Genomic DNA, 23236 nt, shown 5'->3' on the forward strand with positions numbered 1-23236 from the left:
TTCTTATGTATGGGTATTATAACGCTTCCATTCCATTCTCTAGGCATTTTCTGCTGTTGCCATACTCTGAGAATAATGTCATACAATTTTTGATGTAAAACGTTTCCTTCTTTTTTTATCAATTCTCCATTTATACCATCATTTCCTGGTGCTTTGTGATCTTTAAGAGATGCTATTGCATTCTTTACTTCTTGGAGTGTTGGTGGTGGTATTTCCACATCTTCAGAATGAAATGTAGTCTCTGATTCCTCCATCTCACTTTCAATATTTAGTAAATTCCGAAAGTATTCCTTCCATCGCTCTACAATTTCTGTTTCCATCATTATCAGTTCACCTGCTTCATTTCTCATAGCTTGTGTTACCCCAACATTTCCACCTTGTCTGACTGTCTTCACTTCCCTAAAGAATTTTCTCATTTGATTCCTCTCGCCACTTATTTCCGTTACTCGTATTTGCTGTTCTATGTAGCTTTTCTTTTTAGTTCTGAGTAGTTGCCTTGTCTGTGCCCTCGCTCTGCGAAAATCTGCTTTGTTCTCATCTGTAGGGTTTTGTAGCATTTTCATTCTTTTGTGAGTTTTTGTTTCCAGCATTTCTTCGCATTGTTTGTCAAACCATGTCTGTTTTGGGCGAGTCCTCTTTTTCCCAATGGTTTCTTTCGCTGCTTGTTCTATCACTGATGCCACTCGCTGCCATGCATCTCCTAGGTCTACATTTTGGTCTTCCTCCAAGGCCTTCCTACTTTTTCGCTCTACAAGAGATCGATCATTTCATTTTTTTATTTTTAAATTTTAATAAAATTCATTTTGCAATAATGTTTTTTGCTTGATAATATTATTATCTGATCCCTTTCTCTTGTTCATAAGTAAGAAATCAACATGAGAACACTAACGTAAGGTCATGATATATTTATATTTATGTAAATGTGTTTGTATCTTATGATAACTATATATATATATATATATATATATATATATATATATATATATATATATATATATATATATATATATGAACCCTTTTTTATCTTTTATATATTTTCATTAACTTGTTACTTTCATTTTTTTTAGGTTTTAAGTATGTTTCGTCTTATATTTTCTTTTAATTATGGCGCCCCCGAGCAATTAAATTTCTATTATATTTAAAATCTATTAAGAATCCACACCCCTAGATCTCTGAAGACTTAGAGCTACCGAGGTACTCCGTAAAGTTACGTAGCACCAAGTATATTTTTATGTTTGTTCAATTTGTCGAGTTACATATTATTTTTTTTTGCCTTGGTTATCCACGCTGGGGCTGATATACAATAATGGCTTCCATTCGTGACGCTGGTGTTACAATGTGATACATTAACTTTATCTGCTTTAAAAGAATGAGTTAACAGTCGCCATATCTAATGCTTTTGAATATTCCAGCATTTCATATCCAGATTCATTTCTAGTTCCAAAGCCTAGTTATTCATACTTCTCTTGAACAGGGGCGGCTCGTGCTAGTACAAGATGGTGAGGCACACTACACTTGAGGAATATTATTTTTGTGGTTAGCTTCTCTTTAATGGGCGAAAGGTCAATTTTGTGACGTCATAACGTGAGTCCGTCTACAGAATATTGCTGTTCTTATTTAAACCCTTGCAAATCATATTAAATGAATATTTTATTGGCAAAAATAGCAACGAAAGCTCGGACACCATTTTCGTGGCAGGCTGGTATTTAGAGAGAGACAAATTATTTTCTGGTCAAGTCTGTGATAGGTTCATACTAATAGTAGCAGTTTTTTAGCTAATAATAATTACTAATACCACATATCAAAACAGTATGCATCACATATTTCGTCCTTACTGGGTCTCATCAGCGTTGTACAGCCATATTAAGCAAAATTTACATTAGAAACTGCATGCGAACAACGGACAACAACTGATTTTGTTGAAAAAATTCAGTTGCCAAAATGAAATTATTGTACGCAAACAATATATGTACCTACAAACACGTGATAATTTAATTTTAGAACCAATCTTATATTGTAAATCCTATTGAATATAGGGCAATACAAACAATCAAGAAACAAATTAATGTTTTATTATAAGATTGATTTTTATGTTAAATAAACTAAGGGTTAAATTTGGTTTTTTTATATATAAAAAGCTTAAAAGAAAATTAATTATTATGAAATTAAAATAATAAAATGAAAATAAATGGAATAAAGTTATTTTTTACGAAATAAAAGGTATATATTGAGCACTGAGTTTTATTCAATCTTGTCCAAGTATACTTTCGCTCCTAGAGCATCTACAGGGGCATTTCGTCAAAAAGGAAGGTATCCCCGAATATCATTAATTGTCTGAAGTGGTGGCAACTTAAATTAACATATATCTAACAAATATTTGACGTACACTACACGAAGGACGAACAGATAAATTTGAGTGCAGGTAATTTTGGTACTTATACATTTTGAAGTTGGAGGTACAAACAGATAAATGTATCTGTTTGTACGTTACAGTGTTGTGTAAGTTAAGTATTTGTTAGATATATATTAATTTAAGTTACCACAACTTCAGACAATTATTGACATTCGAGGATACCTTCCTTTTTTTGACGAAATGCCCCTGAAGATGCTCTAGGAGCGAAAGGATACTTGAGCAAGATTAAATAAAACTCACTGCTTGATATCTGCCTTTTATTTAGTAAAATTCGAACCACTTCCTATTTTAAAGTTATTTTAGTAAATAAATTCATAAAATATAAATGATAAATAGAAAACGGAGTTCTAAATTCTTTTTTTTTATTAATTAAAGAAACTTTGCGAGACTTCTGTTCTGAAAAATGATCTATTACCTCGTCTATAAAAGCGTTCTCATCCTGTGCTTTTATAAATGATTTTTCAATTGATATTTTTACAGTGGCGTAACTAGTCTGACCTGCGCCCCAATGCAAGTATTCCTCGTGCGCCCCTATTCCCAGACTTATTCTCCCCCCCCCCCCCGCCAACCTGCAACGAAACTAACAAACGACATTTCTCCGTACTTCCAGGGGATACTATTTCACTACACACGACATTGTACAATCAGCAAAGTCAGGCAAATATGCAGGCTTACTTACTTTCCGTGTTCGGAACACCAACAACTTTAAATTCTGTATTTCCAATGGTTGGCCACACAGATGGCCCTGTCATTTGCTATAATTAAGTCTTCTTCTGTGCAGGTCTCTCTCATCTCTGTGCATGATAGTAGATGCCGGCTGGTCTGAACCGCGCCACAGTCGCAGGTATCGTCCTCCTGGTATCCCCATATTTTCAGGTTACTAGCACAACGTGAAACGCCGGTTCTTAGTCTGTTTAGCGCTTTCCAAGTCGGATACGGTAAATTGTGTCCAGCAGCCATTTCCTCTGCGGAAGGAAAATGTGTCGAGATAGCTGACGCTTGATCTTTTCAGGAACCTTTTCCGAGATCATAGTCTGCTTGGCTGAGTTTGGTGGTCATATAAGGGGTGTCTTCGGTCCGTCTCCTGCTTTTTTCGTTCTACCTCTGACATGACCTTTCTCCTGATAGGTGGTGGAGCAATCCCAGCTATGGGGTATATCTCTTCGATAGGTGTCGGTTTCAGGCAACCCGCTATTATACGAACCGTATTATTTAGAGCCACGTCGACGTTCTTTGGGTGAGCAGAGTTTGCCCATACTGGTGCTCCAAACTCCACGGCCGAAATTCCGAAATTTGGGTTTCAGATGGTTTTTATCGTAGTATAGAGCTAAGTCTCCCAGGGGATCTGTCAGTTTCACTTCGACTTCATTGAAAGTTCTTCCCTGAGCTGCCACAGCTGTATCATCAGCGTAACTAAATTGCCTTGTTTGTTGGTGTATGGGTTGGTCGTTGGTATATATGTTGTATAGAATCGGCGCGAGGACACTTCCCTGTGGTAGCCCGTTTTTTGGACCCTCCACCGACTGTTCTTGGACTGGAGCGTTACGTAGAAGCGTCTATTCTGGAGGAGACATTTCACTAACCTTGTTAGTCGGAAATCCTTTGTAGTTTCGTAGAGTTTTGCGAGTAGCCTTTGATGGTTAACTGTGTCATAGGCTGCAGTTGGGTCTATGAACGCTACTCCTGTTATTTCTTTCCATTCAAAACCATCTTCAATATGTTGGGTGAGATTAAGAATTTGATGCAGCAGCACTTTCCGGGTCTGAATCCTGCTTGTTCTGGAATAATTTTAGTCTCCACATATTCAGCGATCCGGTTCAGTATCATTCTTTCAAATGCCTTGTAAAGGTGACACAAAAGAGAGACAGGTCTAAAATTCTTTGTATCCGCTGGTATACCGCAGAATATACAGAATCGGCCTGGTTTCTTATTAAGCTTCTTTCATTTGGAATATTCCAGTTACGGTATTTTATTCATTCCAAGAAACATGCGCAATTCGTTTTGAAAATCTATTATACATATATGCACCGTATTTTTAAATATACCACTATATGCAAAATTCAAAATCAGAGAAAGATTATTCAAACAACTATAACAGTAATTTTAAAGTTAATTATTAAAAAACATTATTATTAAAAAAGTTAATTGAAAGTAAAATTAAGAGGCTATCCTAGTGTAAAACTACGAAATTCACCTACTTTTTGTTAATTTCTAAAATAAAAAGAACTGTACTAATTGTTTTGAAAATTTTCATTAGAATTTATTATAAAAAGAAGTACATGTAAAATAGTTTTCATAAAAAAATTTCGAAAATTAAACGATTTATGCGCCATCTACTTGCACCGTGAAAATAAAAACATAGCTCCACTGCTGCAGTAATTGGGACTAATAGAGACCCTGAAACATGAAATTTCGAAGTTATTATTGAAATATAAGATATTTTCTATACCATCAACTAGGGGTATTTGTGGCCGGCCACAGTTTCTCGTCTGTGATGCAACGTCCACGCCACATAAGAACCCACGGTCAATAATCGGAAACTATTTTTGTGGATCCACAGAGTGCCCGGCCACAGTCACCCGTCTGTTATTGCGCTAACGGAATAAAATACCACGAATATTTTTTTACATTTTGTTTTTTCGGGAAGCTACAGGGAGTTTTGCTTCAACATATTTTTTTTGCTAAAATATTTCCAGAATATCAGTTTTTTACGCCCCCCTAAGGCCTGCGCCCCAATGCACCGCATTGGTTGCATTGGCGTTAGTTACGCCACTGTATTTTTACCATATTACTCAATCGTGTCTATGCAGCTAAAAACTGGCATACAAAGTTCTAAATCATCGCGAAAAAAGTCTCTCTCTATCGTGAAAAAACGCTATAGTAGAGGATCCGATATAAGATCGAACTGCACCGATCTGCTTAATGGATAAAAATTATTGGATAATATCCATATATTATATGTAATTTAGTAGGTATGTTAATATTTATAAAGTACAAGTGGTGCCTATCTCATTTTGTTGATCGTTTGACCGTTTTCAAGTTATAAATAGTTTAAAACTGAATAAAGAACGAAAGATGGCGATTTTCATGGCTCCAAATAAAGAGTAAATAATATTATTTTTGTAATCATCGAATACCTAAATTCAAGTTCAAATATATCAGGTTCCAGTAAAAATGTTTACCATGTTTTATTCTAAAATGTATTTTTTAAATTGTTAATGAGGAAGGTTCCTTATAGGAAGGCGGGCGATCGGGCTGCATTAACAACTAAAAACAATGCTTTAAAATGAAATAACTCCAAAATACTTATCAAGAACTGATAGACTAATGTTTAACTTGCATTTAGGTACTTTGTATTTTCGAAAATGATATTTTTTTCTTGTTTTCGAGCGTTGAAAATCGTCATCTTTCGATATTTTTTCAGTTTTAAATTATTAACTCTAAAACGATCAACTTAAGAGAAAAATTAAAAAAACGACGTTTTTTGTTTAGAATGATCCAAAAAATCTAAAATAATATCTGCCTGGGCCGGAATGTTTTTTAATTTATAGAAAGTCATTTTTTAATAATTAAACAATTATTATTCATTATAGTTTGAAGAAAATTAGATCGGACACCTCTTGCTTTTTTGCATTTTATAATTGTTAACATACTAAATTACACATCCAATAATTTTTATACAGATCGGTGCAGTTCGACCCTATACGCTTAATTTATCGTATTTTACACTAGAGAAGCATGCCTCAGGCAGGATATTTAAATCGCCGTTCGAAATTGTTTGAATTTTGTTGCTGGTCGGTCTAGTCCCTTACGAAACCGTAAGCTAGACATAGAACCGATGTCGGCTGGCCCAGGCTTGCCTCTCCAGGGCCGTATCTATTTTTATTTTGTATCATAAAAATAAAGTTATTTAACAAATTTCAAAAAGTTAAATTGTATTTAATGAATTGATTATGGGATAAAGAAATAACGTAAATAGTGGATTGATAGACTGGTGAGGCACTGCCTCACCTGCCTCATAGGACCAGCCGCCACTGCTCTTGAATTGACCCACCTTTCAACATTCCTCTGAAGAGCGGTCAGGGTCTACCTATTCGAATGCCATCTTTTTTCCTTATTTATTAAGTTTTCTCAAGCGCTTTATAATTTTTTGCACTGTCGCCTTAATGGATAGGAGACTGGTTTGGGAAAGTATCGTTGAACAAGTTGGCTACTTTACTATAAGATCAATTTTCTATCGCCGTAGCTCCTCATCATTAACACATTAACCGCCCAATTGAAAATTTTTGTTTTGGCCTTCAGGCTTCATGTTCAGAATCTCAATATTATTGTGAATTATATTTAACTCACAGAATGCCTGGACCAAACAGGGTGTGAGTTAAATACAACCCACTTAGCGTTTAATGTGTTAAAACAGTAACTCGTTCTTTTTCATTAAAAATCGTCTTTAATGTAGACATTTTAATAGTATATTATGCAACGAGCTTTTAATGATGGTCATTATGAAGCGAGTATGAGGGTTACGAAACGAGCCGTATGCGGCGAGTTTCGTATAGAGTAAGAGCTTCATAATGATAATTAAATGCAAGTTGTATACACTATTTTTTCTATGATCATTCACAACAAAAATATATTCAAATTTATTAGTTTTGTAACAAATTAAAAATTTATTAATTTTTGTTTAAGTACTCCCCTAGACTTAAATGTACTATTAAGTGAGGATAACATTAAAATTTTTAAACTAATTATGACATTTCTTCAAAAAATTAAATTAAAAGTGTGAATGTAAAACTAATCGTTTGAATGAATAGGTATTTCCTTTGTATTATGTAATGTATGAATGAGATATTTCCTGTAATTAATTATATTATTTTGTAACCTATGTATGTTCGAAAAAAAATTATATTAAAAAAAAAGATTAAAAAAAATAATAATAAAAAAAAATGTATTATAAAAAAAATAAATAAAAAAAAATTAATAAATAAATCACTAAGAGGTTCTAAACCTCCGCGAGGATGAATCGGATTTAGTTCTTACCGTAGTGAAAAAAAAAACAAAAAAAAAACCAAAAAAAAAACAAAAAAAAAACAAAAAAAAACAAAAAAAAAACAAAAATTAATATAGTTGTATTTATTAACATAGTAAGTAGGCATTGTTATTTGTAAGCTTTATTTTTTATTATTCTTTATTTTTAAGTGTAGGTATACTGGGCAATTTTATACTTATGAACGAATAATAATTTTATATGTAGTTACGTGGCTAAAGGTTCTGAACCAAGGCCAGAATCAAAACAAAAAAAAATTGTAACACAAATAAATTCAGTAGTTTTGTCAGTTTGACGGTTTGTTTACATATTGAGAACTGTCAAAGCGTATGTATTTGACTCACCATTGGTCACTGCGCGTGTACCACCTTTATCGCGAATGCCATATCGCGATTCTATTGGTTAAAAATCTGTATCTGAATGAAAATCTGTATCATAATGAAGAATGAAGTTCATTATAATACAGGTAGTGACATCATAATTGATATAATATTATAGTATGAGAAAAGAAAAAAACACATAAAACAACTGTCTCATTTAATTATAAATACAGTTTTTCTATTCTCATACTATAATATATCAATTATGATGTCACTACCTGTATCATAATGAACTTCATTATGATACAGATTTTCATTAAGATACAGATTTTTAACCAATAGAATCGCAATATGGCATTTACGATAAAGGTGGTACACGCGGAGTGACCAATGGCGAGTCAAATACATACGCTTTGACAGTTCTCAATATGTAAACAACCTGTCAAACTACTTAATTTGTTTATGTTACAAAATTAATAAATTTGAATATATTTTTTTTTGTGAATCTTTCTTCTTAAAGTGCCTATCCGTTCCGGATGTTGGCGATCATCTTGGCTATCTTGACTTTGTTTACCGCAGCGCGGAACAGTCCAGTGGTAGTCGTGTTATACCACTTACGTAAATTGTGAAGCCAGGAAATGCGTCTTCTTCTTGGTCCTTTTTACCATTTACCTTCCCTTGGAGAATCAGTTGCAGAAGGCCGTAACGCTCTTGATTTCTCATTACATGTCCAAGATATTCTAATTTTTTTGTTTTGATGGTTATGAGAATTTCACACTCTTTCCCCATTCTACGCAGGACTTCCCCATTGGTAATTCGGTCAACCCAGGATATACGTAAGATGCGCCTATAACACCACATTTCGAAAGCCTCGAGCCGATTCATAGATGCAACAGTTAGTATCCATGCTTCCATTCCGTATAGTAGAACTAAGAATATGTAGCATTTAAACAGACGGTATTTTGTTTTAATGCTATATCTCGACTGTTGAAAATGGGTCTCATTCTAACGTATGCTGCTTTCGCCCTTATTATTCGCTGTTTAATTTCTGTTGAGTGGTCCCATTAGCTATTTCAATTCGTACCCAGATATGTATATTGCTCAACTCTTTCGATATTCTGTTGGTTGATTGTAAGTTAAGCGTTTAGTATTGGTTTCTTACTAATTTAAATTTGGTCTTCTTTATGTTAAGAGCTAGTCCGTATCTGTTGCTGACTTCTGTTATACGATTTGTTAATATCTGTAAATCATTGAGATTATCGGCAAAAACTATGGTGTCATCTGCATATCTAATGTTATTCAACCATTCACCATTTATTAATACTCCTTTGGCACAACCGTCTAAAGCTTCCTTAAATACCCATTCAGAGTAAATATTGAATAGTAGTGGAGATAAAATACATCCCTGTCGTACTCCTCGTTCTATTGCAATTTTATCAGTGCCGGTTTTTGTGAATGATCATAGAAAAAATAGTGTATACAACTTGCATTTAATTATCATTATGAAGCTCGTACTCTATACGAAACTCGCCGCATACGGCTCGTTTCGTATCTCTCATACTCGCTTCATAATGACCATCAATAAATACTCGTTGCATAATATACTATTATTTTACAAAAATTTTAATATTTAGATTAATTGGGCAGATCTGAAAATTTCTCATTCTAAATTTTCAGGTATTAATTTCAAGTTTCTCTAAAACGATTGATTGGAACTCATAAAGAGTTAACCTAAATAAAAAGTATTGATAATGTTTACAATATTTCAATTACAATACATTACATTTACATTTATAGTGGAGTCAATGAAGGTTTTCACCTCCGATTTCGTTGAACCTCCATCGATTTTCATGAAAATTGGTAAGTATGTAGAGGATACCTCAAGAATCAAAGGTGACATGGTGCCAACTTGCGCTTTTACCCTGGAGGGGATGCCACCCCTTCTCGAGGGTGGAAATTATTTTATTAAAAATAATACCACTAATCGATAGAGGGACAAATTATAAGTAAAGTTTGTTATATAAAGTTATTCCAATAAATCAACAGTTTTTGAGTTATTAAAGATCAAAAGTTTTGATTTTTCCTGAAAAAAAAAATCCATGTTTTAAAGCAGTTTTTCATAAATAACTCAAAAACCATAAGTTTCTTTAAAAAAGTTGTTATTACCAAAATCGAAGATAATATAAAAATAAATAAGCTCCTTATTCGAAAAATCATTTATTACATATACAAAGTGAGTTATATGCAATTGAATGTATATTTTTTTCCGCGAGTACTCAAATCTTAGTATTCAAGCTTAAATAACAGGAAAACGATGCACTTTGTTAAATATAGATACTAAACATTTTAATAAAGTACTTAAAGGTAACTATCAAAAAGCTATATAAGAAGTCGATAGCATCAAAATTAAGCAAGTTATGATGAAAATAAGAAGACCCTTTCAGATTTTTTAGGGAAGAATGAAAAATGAAACATACGTCATTTCCACAAAAATTAAAATTTATAGTAAACCATTTAAAACTTTATTTATTTTGACATGAGTAATAACTTCAACAATTTTGACCGGTTTAGAATGCATATTAAAAAAAAAAAAATTAGGATTAAAAAAAATTAGAATTTTTCAAATTTTTGTGAATTTCATTTTCTTTTGATAATAACTCCAAAAATACTCGATATACTTAAAAAATGGTAGAGAACAAAATTTTATTTTTAACTTTATTTAAGCATTTTCTCTTTTTAATATTTTTTTACGACAAAAAATAACCGAGATAGAAACATTTAAAACCTAAATTTTACTGCGAGAACCATGTAAACGGGGCCCTTTCACCTTGTATTTAAAAAAAAAATAAAGGATTTAGAAAATTATGTTTAATACAGTGTTATTGACCTTTTACTTATCTCTGTAATGGTTTTTGGACAAATCTCATATTTCAAAAATTAACTGAGTTATTTTAAAAAAACCAATAACATTTTTTTTTTAAAATTTTATAGCGGAGATTTTGTATGTATACAGGTTGTGGGAAGTCCAATTAGTCGTTTGTTGTAGGAGATACGAAAAAAGTTTATTTAGGTGAGATTGGGGCATAGATAATATCAGAATTTAAATACATTTCCAAATATACAGGGCCACCCATATTGACAGGGTGAAACAAAATTATCTTTTGTTTAATGGAACACCCTGTATATTTTTACATTTTTGGATTCTCCTCTATGTTTTATTTCTTAAAATATCAGGTTTTGTGATGTTATACGAAGTAGTTTGAAAGATAATTACGTTTTTATTTTCAAATTTCATAGCAATATTCACCCCCTGTATAATTGTAGTGATTTGACATCAGAAAATCAATTTATGTTCAAGTGATTTTTAATATAATCTATTATTGTTAAAAATTATTAATCTAGCAAAACGTTTAATTTTAGCTAATACAGGGTTGGTCGAAACTGAATGAGTGTTTTCTCAAAGTTTGAGAGTATGAGTTTTCTCAAACGGAGCAGCCTGTAATGCCTGTAATGAGCATTATAATGAAATGCTATTGTATGGCACTTTATTATTTCCCACCCTGCCAGTGAGAACTGAATTTATTTTTGAAATCCCTAACTTTATGTCTTTAATTATTTTAAATATTGTAAACGATTAAAAAACAATCAAATTAAATTGAAATGAATAACCAGTGCATATCTTCCACATTTACTTCATATTTAACGTAGCCTGTACCATAACATTGCACAGATTATTATCCCTGTATAGCAACGATATACCATGAATGTGAATTCATACTTGAGAAATGTCCTATATCCAGTCGCACAAAAAAAAGGGATTCTTCAAACATAATATATATGCAGACAAAATCAGCCAAGGTGATTTGCGATATCTAATTAAAGGTCGTACCAAGTTGGTTTTGTTGAATATCGCATGAAAGCACGACGATACTTTGGTGATAAGCGTATTTTTCGTAGTAGCTATAGTGTGTTGTTTTATATTATATATTACCTATATTAAATTAGTTTTAGTATGTTTCGTTTATCTAAAAAAATGTAAAACAAACAAAAATTCTGTTTTTCTTGTAGTTGTTTTTTCGTATAGATATTGTTTTATATTGTAGTAAATTGAATTTAGTTTTAGTATGTTCCGTTTGTTTGTAGAATTATATTTAATTGGATTTGCTGTAATTACTAAAATAAATAAATTTTCAATTATATTTTATGTATTTGTGGAAAAGGAAACCTAGCATTAGCGGCCACATTTCTATAACGGCCAATTGTTTTCTTTTTTTAGTGGCCGTTATTGGCAGGTTTTACTGTACCAATAATATTTTATTAAATTATGAAATATTATTTAAATAAAAAATTTATAAACTTGATAAAAGAAAGTTTGCTTAGAATTTACTCTATCTAATTATGGGGTTATTTTTAATAAAATAGTGTTCACCCATGAGAAGGGGTAACATCCACCCCCAGGATAAAAGCGCAAGTTGGTACCACATCATCTTTGTTTCTTGAGGTATCATCTAACTACTTACCAATTTTCATGAAAATTAATGGAGGTTCAAAGAAATCAGGGGTGAAAACCTTCAGTGACGGCCTTTATGGAAATATAAAAGAATAATTTTTTGTGTGATTGTCGATTTGCTAATTTTCTGATTTTTGGTTGCTATAAGGTTTGAAAAATTAATAAAAATTATAAATCATGTACATAAATATAAAAAAAATATTTATTTTACTTAATTAAACGAGATTGCTTGAGCCAGAATGCTGAAATCTGCATTTTTATCATTAAAAAAAAAAGGTGGATTTCACCCCTAAAATGCAGAAAGCGCAACTTGGTGCCATATCACTTTTGTTTTTTGAGGTATCCTCTAACTAATCAACAATTTTCATGAAAATCGATGAAGGTTCAAAGAAATCGTGGGTGAAAACATTCAGTGACTACACTTTCAGAAATATAAAAGAATAAGGTTTTCGTGATTTTCGACTTTTTAATTTTCGGATTTTTGGTTACGATAAGGTTTGAAAAATTAAAAAAAATGTAATTCATGCACATAAATGTAAAAAAATATTTATTTTTCTTAATTAAACGAGATTACTTGCGCCATAATGCGGAAATCTGCATTTTTTACAATTTAAAAAGTAGGGGTGTATTGCACCCTTAAAATGCAAAAGCGCAAGTTAATGCTATATAACTTTTATTGCTTGAGGTATCCTCTAACTATTTACCGATTTTCATGAAAATCGATGAAGGTTCAACGAAATACGAAGTGAAAACTTACAGTGACTGCACTTTCAGAAATCTAAAAAATAATTTTTTAAAAAGGGGTGTATTTCACCCCTAAAATGCAAAAAGCGCAAGTTGGCACTATGTCACCTTTATTTCTTGAGGTATCCTTTAGCCACTCACCAATTTTTATGAAAATCGATGGAGGTTCAACGAAATCTGAGGTAATAACTCATATCCACCTTCATTGACTCCACTATTAGAGAACTCTTGCAATACTTATATAGGTCAATTACAGTAAAACAAATCAAATGAGGATTTTGCTATATTAATCCATAAATTTTTTTCAGCAAACATCTCTTGCCAATAAACAGTAAGGATGTTCCGATTTATATCCCGGCATAATACCTCACGTCCCCTGTTCCCTTTATTTTCTGGTTAACCCACTTATATCATCCCGAAAGAGGGATTAAAGTAAAAGGGGGGTCGATAGAGAAAGCCAAAGTTCTATTTCTTTACTGCCGAATCCCATTCGAACAAGGTTTTGACTTTACTTCATGTTATTTTAAGATTGCGGGGTGGAATTCTTTGTGAAATTGTTTCTGGATAAGAGTAAGCGGCAAATTAAGTAGGCTGGAATACATTCTGGAATAATGTTTTTTTTTTATTAATGGCTTTGGCATAGCCAATTAGCCAGACTATTTGTTTTTTTTTGTATGGTATTACAATAACAATTTTAAGTTAATATCTAAGCCTACTTATTATCTAAATTTACAGGGTGTTATAATATATTAATGGATACATTTTTCAATTTTGTGTGATATTTTTACAATTTCTAATTTTATTATCTAAGCCTATTTAAAATTTAAATTTACAGGACGTTACATATTCGTAAAGACATTTTAACGTCTGCTTGTTTTTTGGAAAAAGAATTTCGTTTAAATTGACAGGTAAAGGACAATTTAGATCAATTAACTTTTCATACATCACTTTAATATTTTGTCTGTACTGTCCACACTCCAAGATGAGGTGCTGTAGATCTCCCATTCCACCACAGGCGCAATATGGGTTATCACTGATACCTATGCTGTGTTTGTATGCTGGGGTTAGTGCGTGATTTGACCTCATACGGTTTATGTGTATTATGTACATAACTAAGGGCCGGTTTCACCAACAACAAATAAATCGGTGAATAGTTATTAGTCAAATAAAATTTAATAGTCGATTATAGTCGTAGAGATGGAGGCGGATTTAGTTCGTGATCGGGAATATGGATAAACTATACGGGGATATATGTTGGATTATTTGTGTACATGACTTTCCGAGACGAGCGGATACCTTAGCGGGGAACGAGGGTAGTTATGAGAGGTAAAAGTCGGGGTTTTTATTTTTTTGTGACGCTAGTGATCGAGATAGTGCACCAAAATTTGGAAATAAGTAGGTCATGACGTAACTAAGCAAAATTTAAAGGGGCGGACAGCTCCGTGGGGCTCAAAGGGGAGGCGGACAGGGGTGAATATGCAAATTATAAGGGGTGAAAGTCACGGTTTTTTGTGACGCTCGTAATAGAGATAGTGCACCAAAATTTGAGAATAAGTAGTTCATGACGGAGCTAAACAAAATCTCCAGGACATAGGGGTGGCGACCAGGAGTGAATATGAAAATTATAAGGATTGAAAGTCACGGTTTTTTTGTGATGCCCGTGATAGCCATAGTGTACCAAAATTTGGGAATAAGTAGGCAATGACGAAACTAAGCAAAATCTTCAGGGGCGGACAGCTCCGTAGTGGACAAAGGGGTGGCGGATAGGGGTGAATATGCAAATTATAAGGGATGAAATTCGAGGTTTTTTTGTGACGCTTGTGATCGAGATAGTGCACCAAAATTTGGGAATAAGTATGCGGACAAGTATGTATGCCGAATAAGTATGTAAGTTTGCGGACAGGAATAAATATGCAAAATTTTTGGGTGATCCTCGTCATCTAGAATACGTTCGCAGCTTGCACAGTTGATTAATTTAGCTGTGTAGAATAAAAATGCAAAAGGGAGGACAGCTAGGTGGGATCATTTTTGGAGTTATATGGTGCGGACAAGTAGAATGAACCATTAGGGCCGCGTTTAGGTCAATTGACGCCCTAGGCAATTCTCTAGTAGCCTTTTTGAGAAAAAAAATTGCAAGCTGATTTTTTTATTTAAATAAGAATACATAAAAATTAATTGTCATTTCAGTTCGATCACATCAGATTTCATTCTTGATTTTTCTTTGGAAAAATGATCTATAATGTCATAATTTATCGTCTTTGTTACGTCCCTTTCTATGAACAAAATTGACAAATTGTTAAGACGTTCTTGCATCATACTTGATCGGAAATTATTTTAATGACTATTTTAAATGCTTGACATTTTTGAAAATGACCTTTCAGCGAACACGTTGGTTGGCAACTGGAAGGCACAAATAAATGCGCAAAGCCATAAAAAAATTAGGGAAAATATCTTTTAATCCACTCTTCTTTAAATATTTAGATATGTCAATTATTGGTTAGTGGTGATTTTATTGTGGTATCCAAATGAACCTTAAAGTGAATGCATTCATGTATGAATGATGTAGGTATCTATTAGTGCAGCCAGTGAGGGTATTTGGCTCCGAATTCCATCCTACTGCATCAATTTACTTGATATTTTCACTGTAAGTAGGGAATAGCTCAAGAAACAAATTCTACGCTCTATCCTATGACGCTTTTAACTTAGGGGTGGTTCTCACCCGTTCGCGGGGGTGGAATTTTTTTTATCAACCTAACACCGGAAGTGGCCAGAGAACTTAATTCTAAGCAATAAGTATTTTATAAATTTTTTTGAAAACTCGATACTTTTTGAGTTATTCGTGGTTAAAAATTTGCCATTTTCTTTGAAAAATGACACTTTTCGGAGACTCTTTTTTTGTGAATACAATAAAAATTGTGCATCTAACGAAAAAAACCATATAAAACATTTTTGTAGTTTATGAAAAATCAGAGAGATTCATTTTCTCATAAATCTTCTAGTTTTAATAAAAAAAAAGAGATGGTAGGTGAAAAAAGATTTTTTTTGGTGCATGCTCAAATCGGTGTATTCAACTTAAAATAACAGAGAAATTGTCGATTTTAGGGGTATCAAATAACTTTTGTAGTGCTTGAAAAGACCTTTAAAACGAAAACTCTTAAATGCCAGTTACATTCAAACTAAGCGAGATATGGTGCAAAAAAACTTATGACTAATGTATTTTAAGGAAAAATGAGAAGTATATTTATCTACGACTGATACATAATATATGTATTATACTTGTGGTGTTTGCAATATAATGCCATATAATAATCCTTTAGGGATTAATAATGCGGGATTAATAGCTATTAATCCCTCTGGCACAACAATCACAAAATTCACCACGGAAACAAAATAATCAACCTCAAAAAGTGTCACTGTTAAACGAATAGTATATTTGACAGTTTGTGTTGAGATGGACGAAAATGAAGAATCTTTTAATTGTACACCACCAGAAATTGTAGAACTAGCTACAGCAACAGCATCTACCTTAATACCTGAAACATCGAAATCCATTTACAATAAAACGTATAATATAATATAATTAAAAACTCTACTAAAGTTAATGATGATTCTCAACCAATTCAGTTTATTAATTGTACTATTACTAATTTTAATGTTTTTAACAAATAAAGTTGTTCATTAAAAATCTTAAATTAATTAATTTGTCGTAGATAAAGTAGAGTATACTACTCGCAATAATGGCTCTCATTCCCTCGGAATGTTACTCCCTCGCCGCTAACGCGGCTCGGTTCGTAAATATTCCTCGGGAATAATAGCCATTATTATTGACTCGTGGTATAATCTACTATTAACCCCTCATCCACCAGAAATTAAATGCATCGTTTTTCTTCTAGAATACCTTCTACTATAGTTTTATTTCTATATTCAAAAAGTTGGACGGGTTTAAAATGAATGGTTCTTGAAAAGAATAAGATCAAATTATAGAGCGCATTTTTAAATTTTCTTAAAAATCTTTAGTCCTGTCGCCAGGGGGGGTACAACGGCCTTCTTAATTCAGATGGACTTACCCAAGTTTTTTTATGTATTTTGGCCCGTAGAACACGAATTTTTTGGGTAACAGTTGATCCGGATGTCGATAAGATTGTTATAAACAAAGAAGTTGAGGAATTACATAACAACGATTTCTCGCACAACAAAACATTTTCTTGTATTTTTTGGTTCATTCTAACCAAAAAATGTTCCTACAAGTTTTTTCGGAGGATGCATAGTTTTCGAGATAAACGCGGTTGAACTTTCAAAAAATCGAAAAATTGCAATTTTTGAACCCGAATAACCTTTGAATAAAAAATAAAATAGCAATTCTGCTTACCGCCTTTAAAAGTTTGAGTCAAATTATATCTGTTTTGAATATTTGCATTGCTAAAAATTTATTTTTTGATTGTTAAAAAAAGCTATAAACACATAGTGTTTCCCGTGCCTAATATGTATATGCGTTTTAATGCATGCTACGTAGAAATAGCCCCGCTTGTACTTTTACCTCTTCTACCTACTCGTTCGATTTTAAATGAGAAATCATTGAAAACATCACTCAAGCACTAGGTGTTTATAGCTTTTTTTTAACAATAAAATGATACATTTTTAGCAATACAAATAATTAAAACCGATATAATTTGACTTGAACTTTCAAATGCGGTAAGCAGAATTGCTATTTTATTTTTTAATCAAAAGTTATTCGGGTTCAAAAATTGCAATTTTTCGATTTTTTGAAAGTTCAACCGCGTTTATCTCGAAAACTATGCATCCTACGAAAAAATTTGTAGGAACATTTTTTGGTTAGAATGGCCCAAAAAATACAAAAAAATGTTTTGTTTTGCGAGAAATCGGTGTTATGTGATTCCTCAACTTCTTGGTTTATAACAGTCTTATCGACATCCGGATCAACTGTTACCCAAAAAATTCGTATTCTACAGGTCAAAATACATAAAAAAACTTGGGTAAGTCCATCTGAATACAGGAGGCACTTGTACCCCCCCTGGCGACAGGACTACTTCCTTTTTCTCTATGTAATTCGAAAGTGATAAGCGATACGTAAAAAAATACCTTACAAAAATGTAGGTTTTCTTTCAGATAACAATTTTATTTTTCTTTCATTACTGTATCTCATTATCATTTTCGAGTTACATGGAGAAAAAGGAAGATTTAAAAAAATTTAAAAATGCTCTCTATAATTTGATCTTATTTTTTTCAAAAACCATACATTTTAAACCCGTCCAACTTGTTGAACATAGAAATAACACTATAGTAAAAGGTATTGTAGAAGCAAAACGATGCATTTAAATCTGGTGGATGAGGGGTTAAAATATACATACTTCGAATTTTATCTTAAAATAAATTAGTCATCCTTTTTTGTTGCACCATATCTCGCTTAGTTTGATTTAACAGTGCGGTCGTTTTAAAGGTCTTTTCAGGCAGTACTTCCAAAAGATATTGATAGCATTATACCCTCAAAATCGACCATTTCTCTGTTATTAAGTTAACACACCCATTTGAGCAAGCACAAAAAAAATTTCTTTTCACCTACCGTATCTCTTTTTATGTTATCACTAGAAGACTTATGAAGGAACGAATCTCTTTGATTTTTCTTAATCTAGAAAAATGTTTTATATAGTTTTTTCGTTAGATGGATAATTTTTAAGGTATTCGCAAAAAACTGTCCGGAAAGGCGACATTTTTCAATGAAAATGGCAAATATTCAACCACGAATAACCCAAACGGATCAGTTTAAATTATAGAAAAGTGTGCTGCCGATGGCCCAATAATCCCTAAATTTACGTTACGACTTCTTTCCTTTTTGAATTAATAGTGTTTAGAAAATGCAATTTGTTTTCTATAAATGAATGAACACTTATATATCATTGCTGGATGTACGATGTACTTAAATGTTATTCGATTTTAATTGTTATATTATACAAATATTTTTTGTACAGTATTTTTGAAGCCCTCTCATAATTTGCCGCCTTAGGCTAGGCAACTACCTATATTGCCTAATGGATAAAGAAGCCCTGTGTACCATACATACCGGTAGTACATATTTGTAATTAAATTTGGAATGTCGTATTACCGGGCATATTTAATACTGTTTTGTTTAAAAATTGAGTAGTTCCCGTCTACAATATATACCAAATTATTTTTTAAACCATAACATAGATCTTAACAATTTTTTGTGATCGTTAACAATAGTGCAGATTTTGTAAATGTCTTCATAATTATTTCTTGGATCTTAATAAACTAATATAATTTTTAGGTCATGCACAGTTTAACTGCTATACCTGTATCGGTGGAGCAACCACCGGATGTGCGCTAGTGCTAAGTAACGATGAAGTTGAAAGGTGTTCAACACAATGTACCGAATCCTATATCGAATATCAAAGTAAGTTTTCTTCTATTGCACCTCTCTGGAGTTTAAGTACATGTTATAGAAGCAAATCAACATACCTGCGAGCTATTAAAGTTTTTTAGATGACAATTAAATGATTTTTCCACCTACCTCTACCGAAAGTATACTTTTCCGGACCTGATTGTAGGGAGCAAAGTTGTACTTTTCCTCCCTAGGGAGGAAAATATTTTTCCTCCCTAGGGAGGAAAAGTAAAAGTGACATCATGATACTTCATTCATGAAATATAACTTATTGACGCCCTGTACAATATCTATTTTCTATTACGTAAATATCTATACATTTTAACGTTTATTTAAAAACACTCTGTATTTTGCAAAATGGTAAAAAACTGTAAATTGTTATTCTGATTTAACAATGTTTACATTAATAATTTGACTTATATTTGACAGTTGACAGTTATATTGTACCTACTTGTTAGTTTTAGTTCTAATAAATTTTGTTGGTTAGTTAGGTACATAAATAAATTAAGTAAAAATGAAAAAATGACTTGATATTTGAGGAAGGTGGAAAAACCATATGTATAACATGGGAGTAAAGTGCCTTTTCCTCCCTTGAATGATTACTGCCCTCCGCTATGCGTCGGGCAGTAAACTTCATTCTCGGGAGGAAAAGTAGCACTTTCCTCCCTTGTTATACAAATAGCTATTTTATCGAACCTAATGCCTCCTCAGAACATGGCACTTCCTCTTTTATATTTGTGAATAGATCTGGCAGTTTCAATTCTTAAGTTGGATTTATAATTTGACGTAGCGTAGACGTAGACGCAACGGAAACGGAAGAAACGGACTGGAAACGTAAGAAAATAATATGCCAATTTATAATTCGACGTAGCGGAATTTTTGCGCATGAGTAGAAAGAATGACTTAATTCAACAACATAGCCTATGCTATAAATTGTAAATTATACGAACCGTAAACAAACTTTGTGTTAATTTATTTATACTATTATTTATTATAATATATATCCGTTTTGGTGTTACATGGATTACGAAATACACGAAGGTATGCTCCTTAGTGCCGTGGTATTTCCAACTATTTTGTTACATTTCCTAGTCTTTAAAATGTTTATGTTTATTGGATTTAGGGGAAGGGCGGGCAAAATGGGGTACTTAAGGTTTAAATTGGGATTAAAAAAAAATCTGTAACTTCTAAGGTCTTAAAATAAGACAAATATCATTGTTATAGTAGTAACTATTTATTAATAAAATTTAAATTTAAAAAAAGTCAAAGTTTTTTTTATTATATGAAAAAACAGAAACTAATGTAAATTGCCCCATTATGCCCGTCGTATAGGGTAAAATGGGGTACCAAATTGAAACCAAGAAAAGCCTATTGACAAAATTCGCATACAAGTACTACTTCATCATATTCATCTTCTACACCAGCACATGAATTTTTAGCCCATTTAAGGCAACTGGATTAGCTTATCCATCCTTCTGTGGAACTTGAATAAAAGTTTCCGCAGAACCAGTCAGTGTCACTATCTTTGCCTTCTGAATCTGACTCTACTTTTTTAGTTTTATTCAATTGCGATTTCTTACTCTTCTGTGATTTGGTTTGATCATCGGCTATCTTACTTGGTATGGTAAAAGAGTAAACACTACCAATAGGTATGGTAAAAAGGGTACCCCATTTTACCCTACCTATTGGTACCCCATTTTGCCCCAAGAGCAGATTTTGTGATTATGACCTGTTTAAATTATTACAAGTTTTTATTTTTTAACATAATGACAAACGAATACTCTAGAACACATTCACTGTTCGTTGGAAGTAATGATATTAAATAATAAATTATTTTAGTAATACTAACGATGGATTATTTTTCGGCCGATATTATAACTTGGTTAACTAAAAACGCACATGTACTCTTCACGACAATCGACTAACAGTTAATTATATCTGCTTTATGACAGAAGGCGTAAACAGGCGTCTATAATATAATTTCATTAACGTCGTATAGATAGAGCGAGTGATATTGAAAAAAAGGGGTACCCCATTTTAGGCGGCTACCCCGTTTTGCCCGCCTTTCCCCTACATATCGCATATGTGTGGATAACCCAGAATTAGACTAATAAACAACTCATATTTATTTGAAATATTGAAACTACACCATGATACATTTTTATTAAATTAATAACTTAATTGTAACAAATAATTAACAAAATTCGAATATGTTAATAAACACCTTAACCTTACAAAATGGATGAGGGCGTGTCCACTTTGGGCTTTGGGTGACAGAACAAAATTCTTGATTTTGATTGGCCAGACATAAGAAACGCACTGTAAAAGATGAAAGTTGGTGAACTCTTCCGTTACGTTACGTTTCTCTTACGTTCCGTCAGGCACTTGCATTCATTTATAAACAAGAGAGTACACAAAACTCGGTGTTGAACTTTTCCAGTGCGTCTACTGCTCTGGGCTAATTAGCAAAATTCATGGAAAAGTTATTTACCAGCAATTTTATTGCTTGAATCGAATTATAAGATCCTATATATTTATAATATAGTTATGCAAAGTCCGCAGATAGTGTGCTACTTTTTTATAAACAAAATGGCGCCGACAAATCGTATTTTTTTCAATTATTTCTCTATAACTCCGAAGATTTTAACTTTACAACAAGAACACCCAAACAAAAATTCACCACAATTAAATTCTGCATAGAGAAATGTTTTTCACGATTTGCTCCGACGAAAATTTTCCTCGGAAATGCGGGTTTTCCTAACAAAAACTCTAATTTTCAAATAAAGTTTTAGGTAAGTAATTTTTAATCAATAATTAAATAACTTAGTGACATCAAAGCTTTCTTGGTATAGATTGTAATTCCAGAAGCCGGTGAAAATTAAACGAATATTTTAGCAACAATTCAATTGTTAATAAACAATTTACGATCGCAATAATAACCAAAATAATCATGATACATTGATCAAACTTATAAAGATTATAAAGATGAGATGCTTATTTAATATTTTATCGACAAAATATAAATTTTGCTTTTTTTTTGCATAATCTTTAAATTTTGAAAAAAAAATAGTTATAATACGCTGGTCTAATTAGTAAAGTACAAAGAAAAGTTATTTACCAGCAATTTTATTGCTGGAATCGAATTATAAGATCCTATATATTATTAATATAAAAACTCAATATTAACTCAAATAAAAATTCACCCCAATTTAATTCTGCATAAAAGCATGTTTTTTCCGATTTGCTTCGACGAAAATTTTCCTCGGAAAATGTGGTTTTTCCCAACAAAATCTCGAATTTTCAAGTAAGTTTTTTGGGCCAATAATTAATTATCAATAATTATATAGCTTGGTGAAATAAAAGCTTTCTTGGTATAGATTATAAATTCAGAAGCCGGTGAAAATGAAACGAATATTTTAGCAACAATTCAATTGTTAATTAAAAATTTACAGTCGCAATAACAACCAAAATAATCATGAGACATTGATCAAACTTAGAAAGATTATAAAGGTGTGATGGCTATTTAATATTTTGTCGACAAAATATAAATTTTTTATTTTTTTGCATAATCTTTAAATGTTTAAAAAAAATTGTTATAAAAAAATTAACATTTCTCAGAAATTGTTTGTTATATTCTAATTTTATAAAATACTTAAAATGCGTATTTCATAGGTCTTGAAAATGAATGCTTTAAAAAAAATTTCCAACCCTTCGCAAAAAAGTTATGAAACAGCAAAGTAAATATATGAAAACTCCGTTGTTTATAATTTGCTTTAATTGTTTCAAA

At 32.1% G+C, this 23236-nt stretch overlaps 2 protein-coding genes across 4 annotated transcripts in view; one reads left to right on the top strand and one right to left on the bottom strand.

The window, feature by feature from the left end:
- Nucleotides 1-23236, bottom strand: part of LOC114337816 (relaxin receptor 2) — an 800386-nt gene that overhangs the window by 276718 nt on the left and 500432 nt on the right. The window lies entirely within an intron of this gene.
- LOC114337818 (uncharacterized) overlaps nt 1-23236 on the top strand; it is a 55859-nt gene that overhangs the window by 21483 nt on the left and 11140 nt on the right. Inside the window, exon 3 of the mRNA XM_028288353.1 lies at nt 19336-19461. Coding sequence (XP_028144154.1) covers nt 19336-19461 — 126 coding nt within the window. The remainder of the gene's footprint in view (nt 1-19335; nt 19462-23236) is intronic.

Source organism: Diabrotica virgifera, chromosome 2 (assembly GCF_917563875.1).
Source record: "Diabrotica virgifera virgifera chromosome 2, PGI_DIABVI_V3a".
In the NCBI taxonomy this organism is placed as follows: domain Eukaryota; kingdom Metazoa; phylum Arthropoda; class Insecta; order Coleoptera; family Chrysomelidae; genus Diabrotica; species Diabrotica virgifera.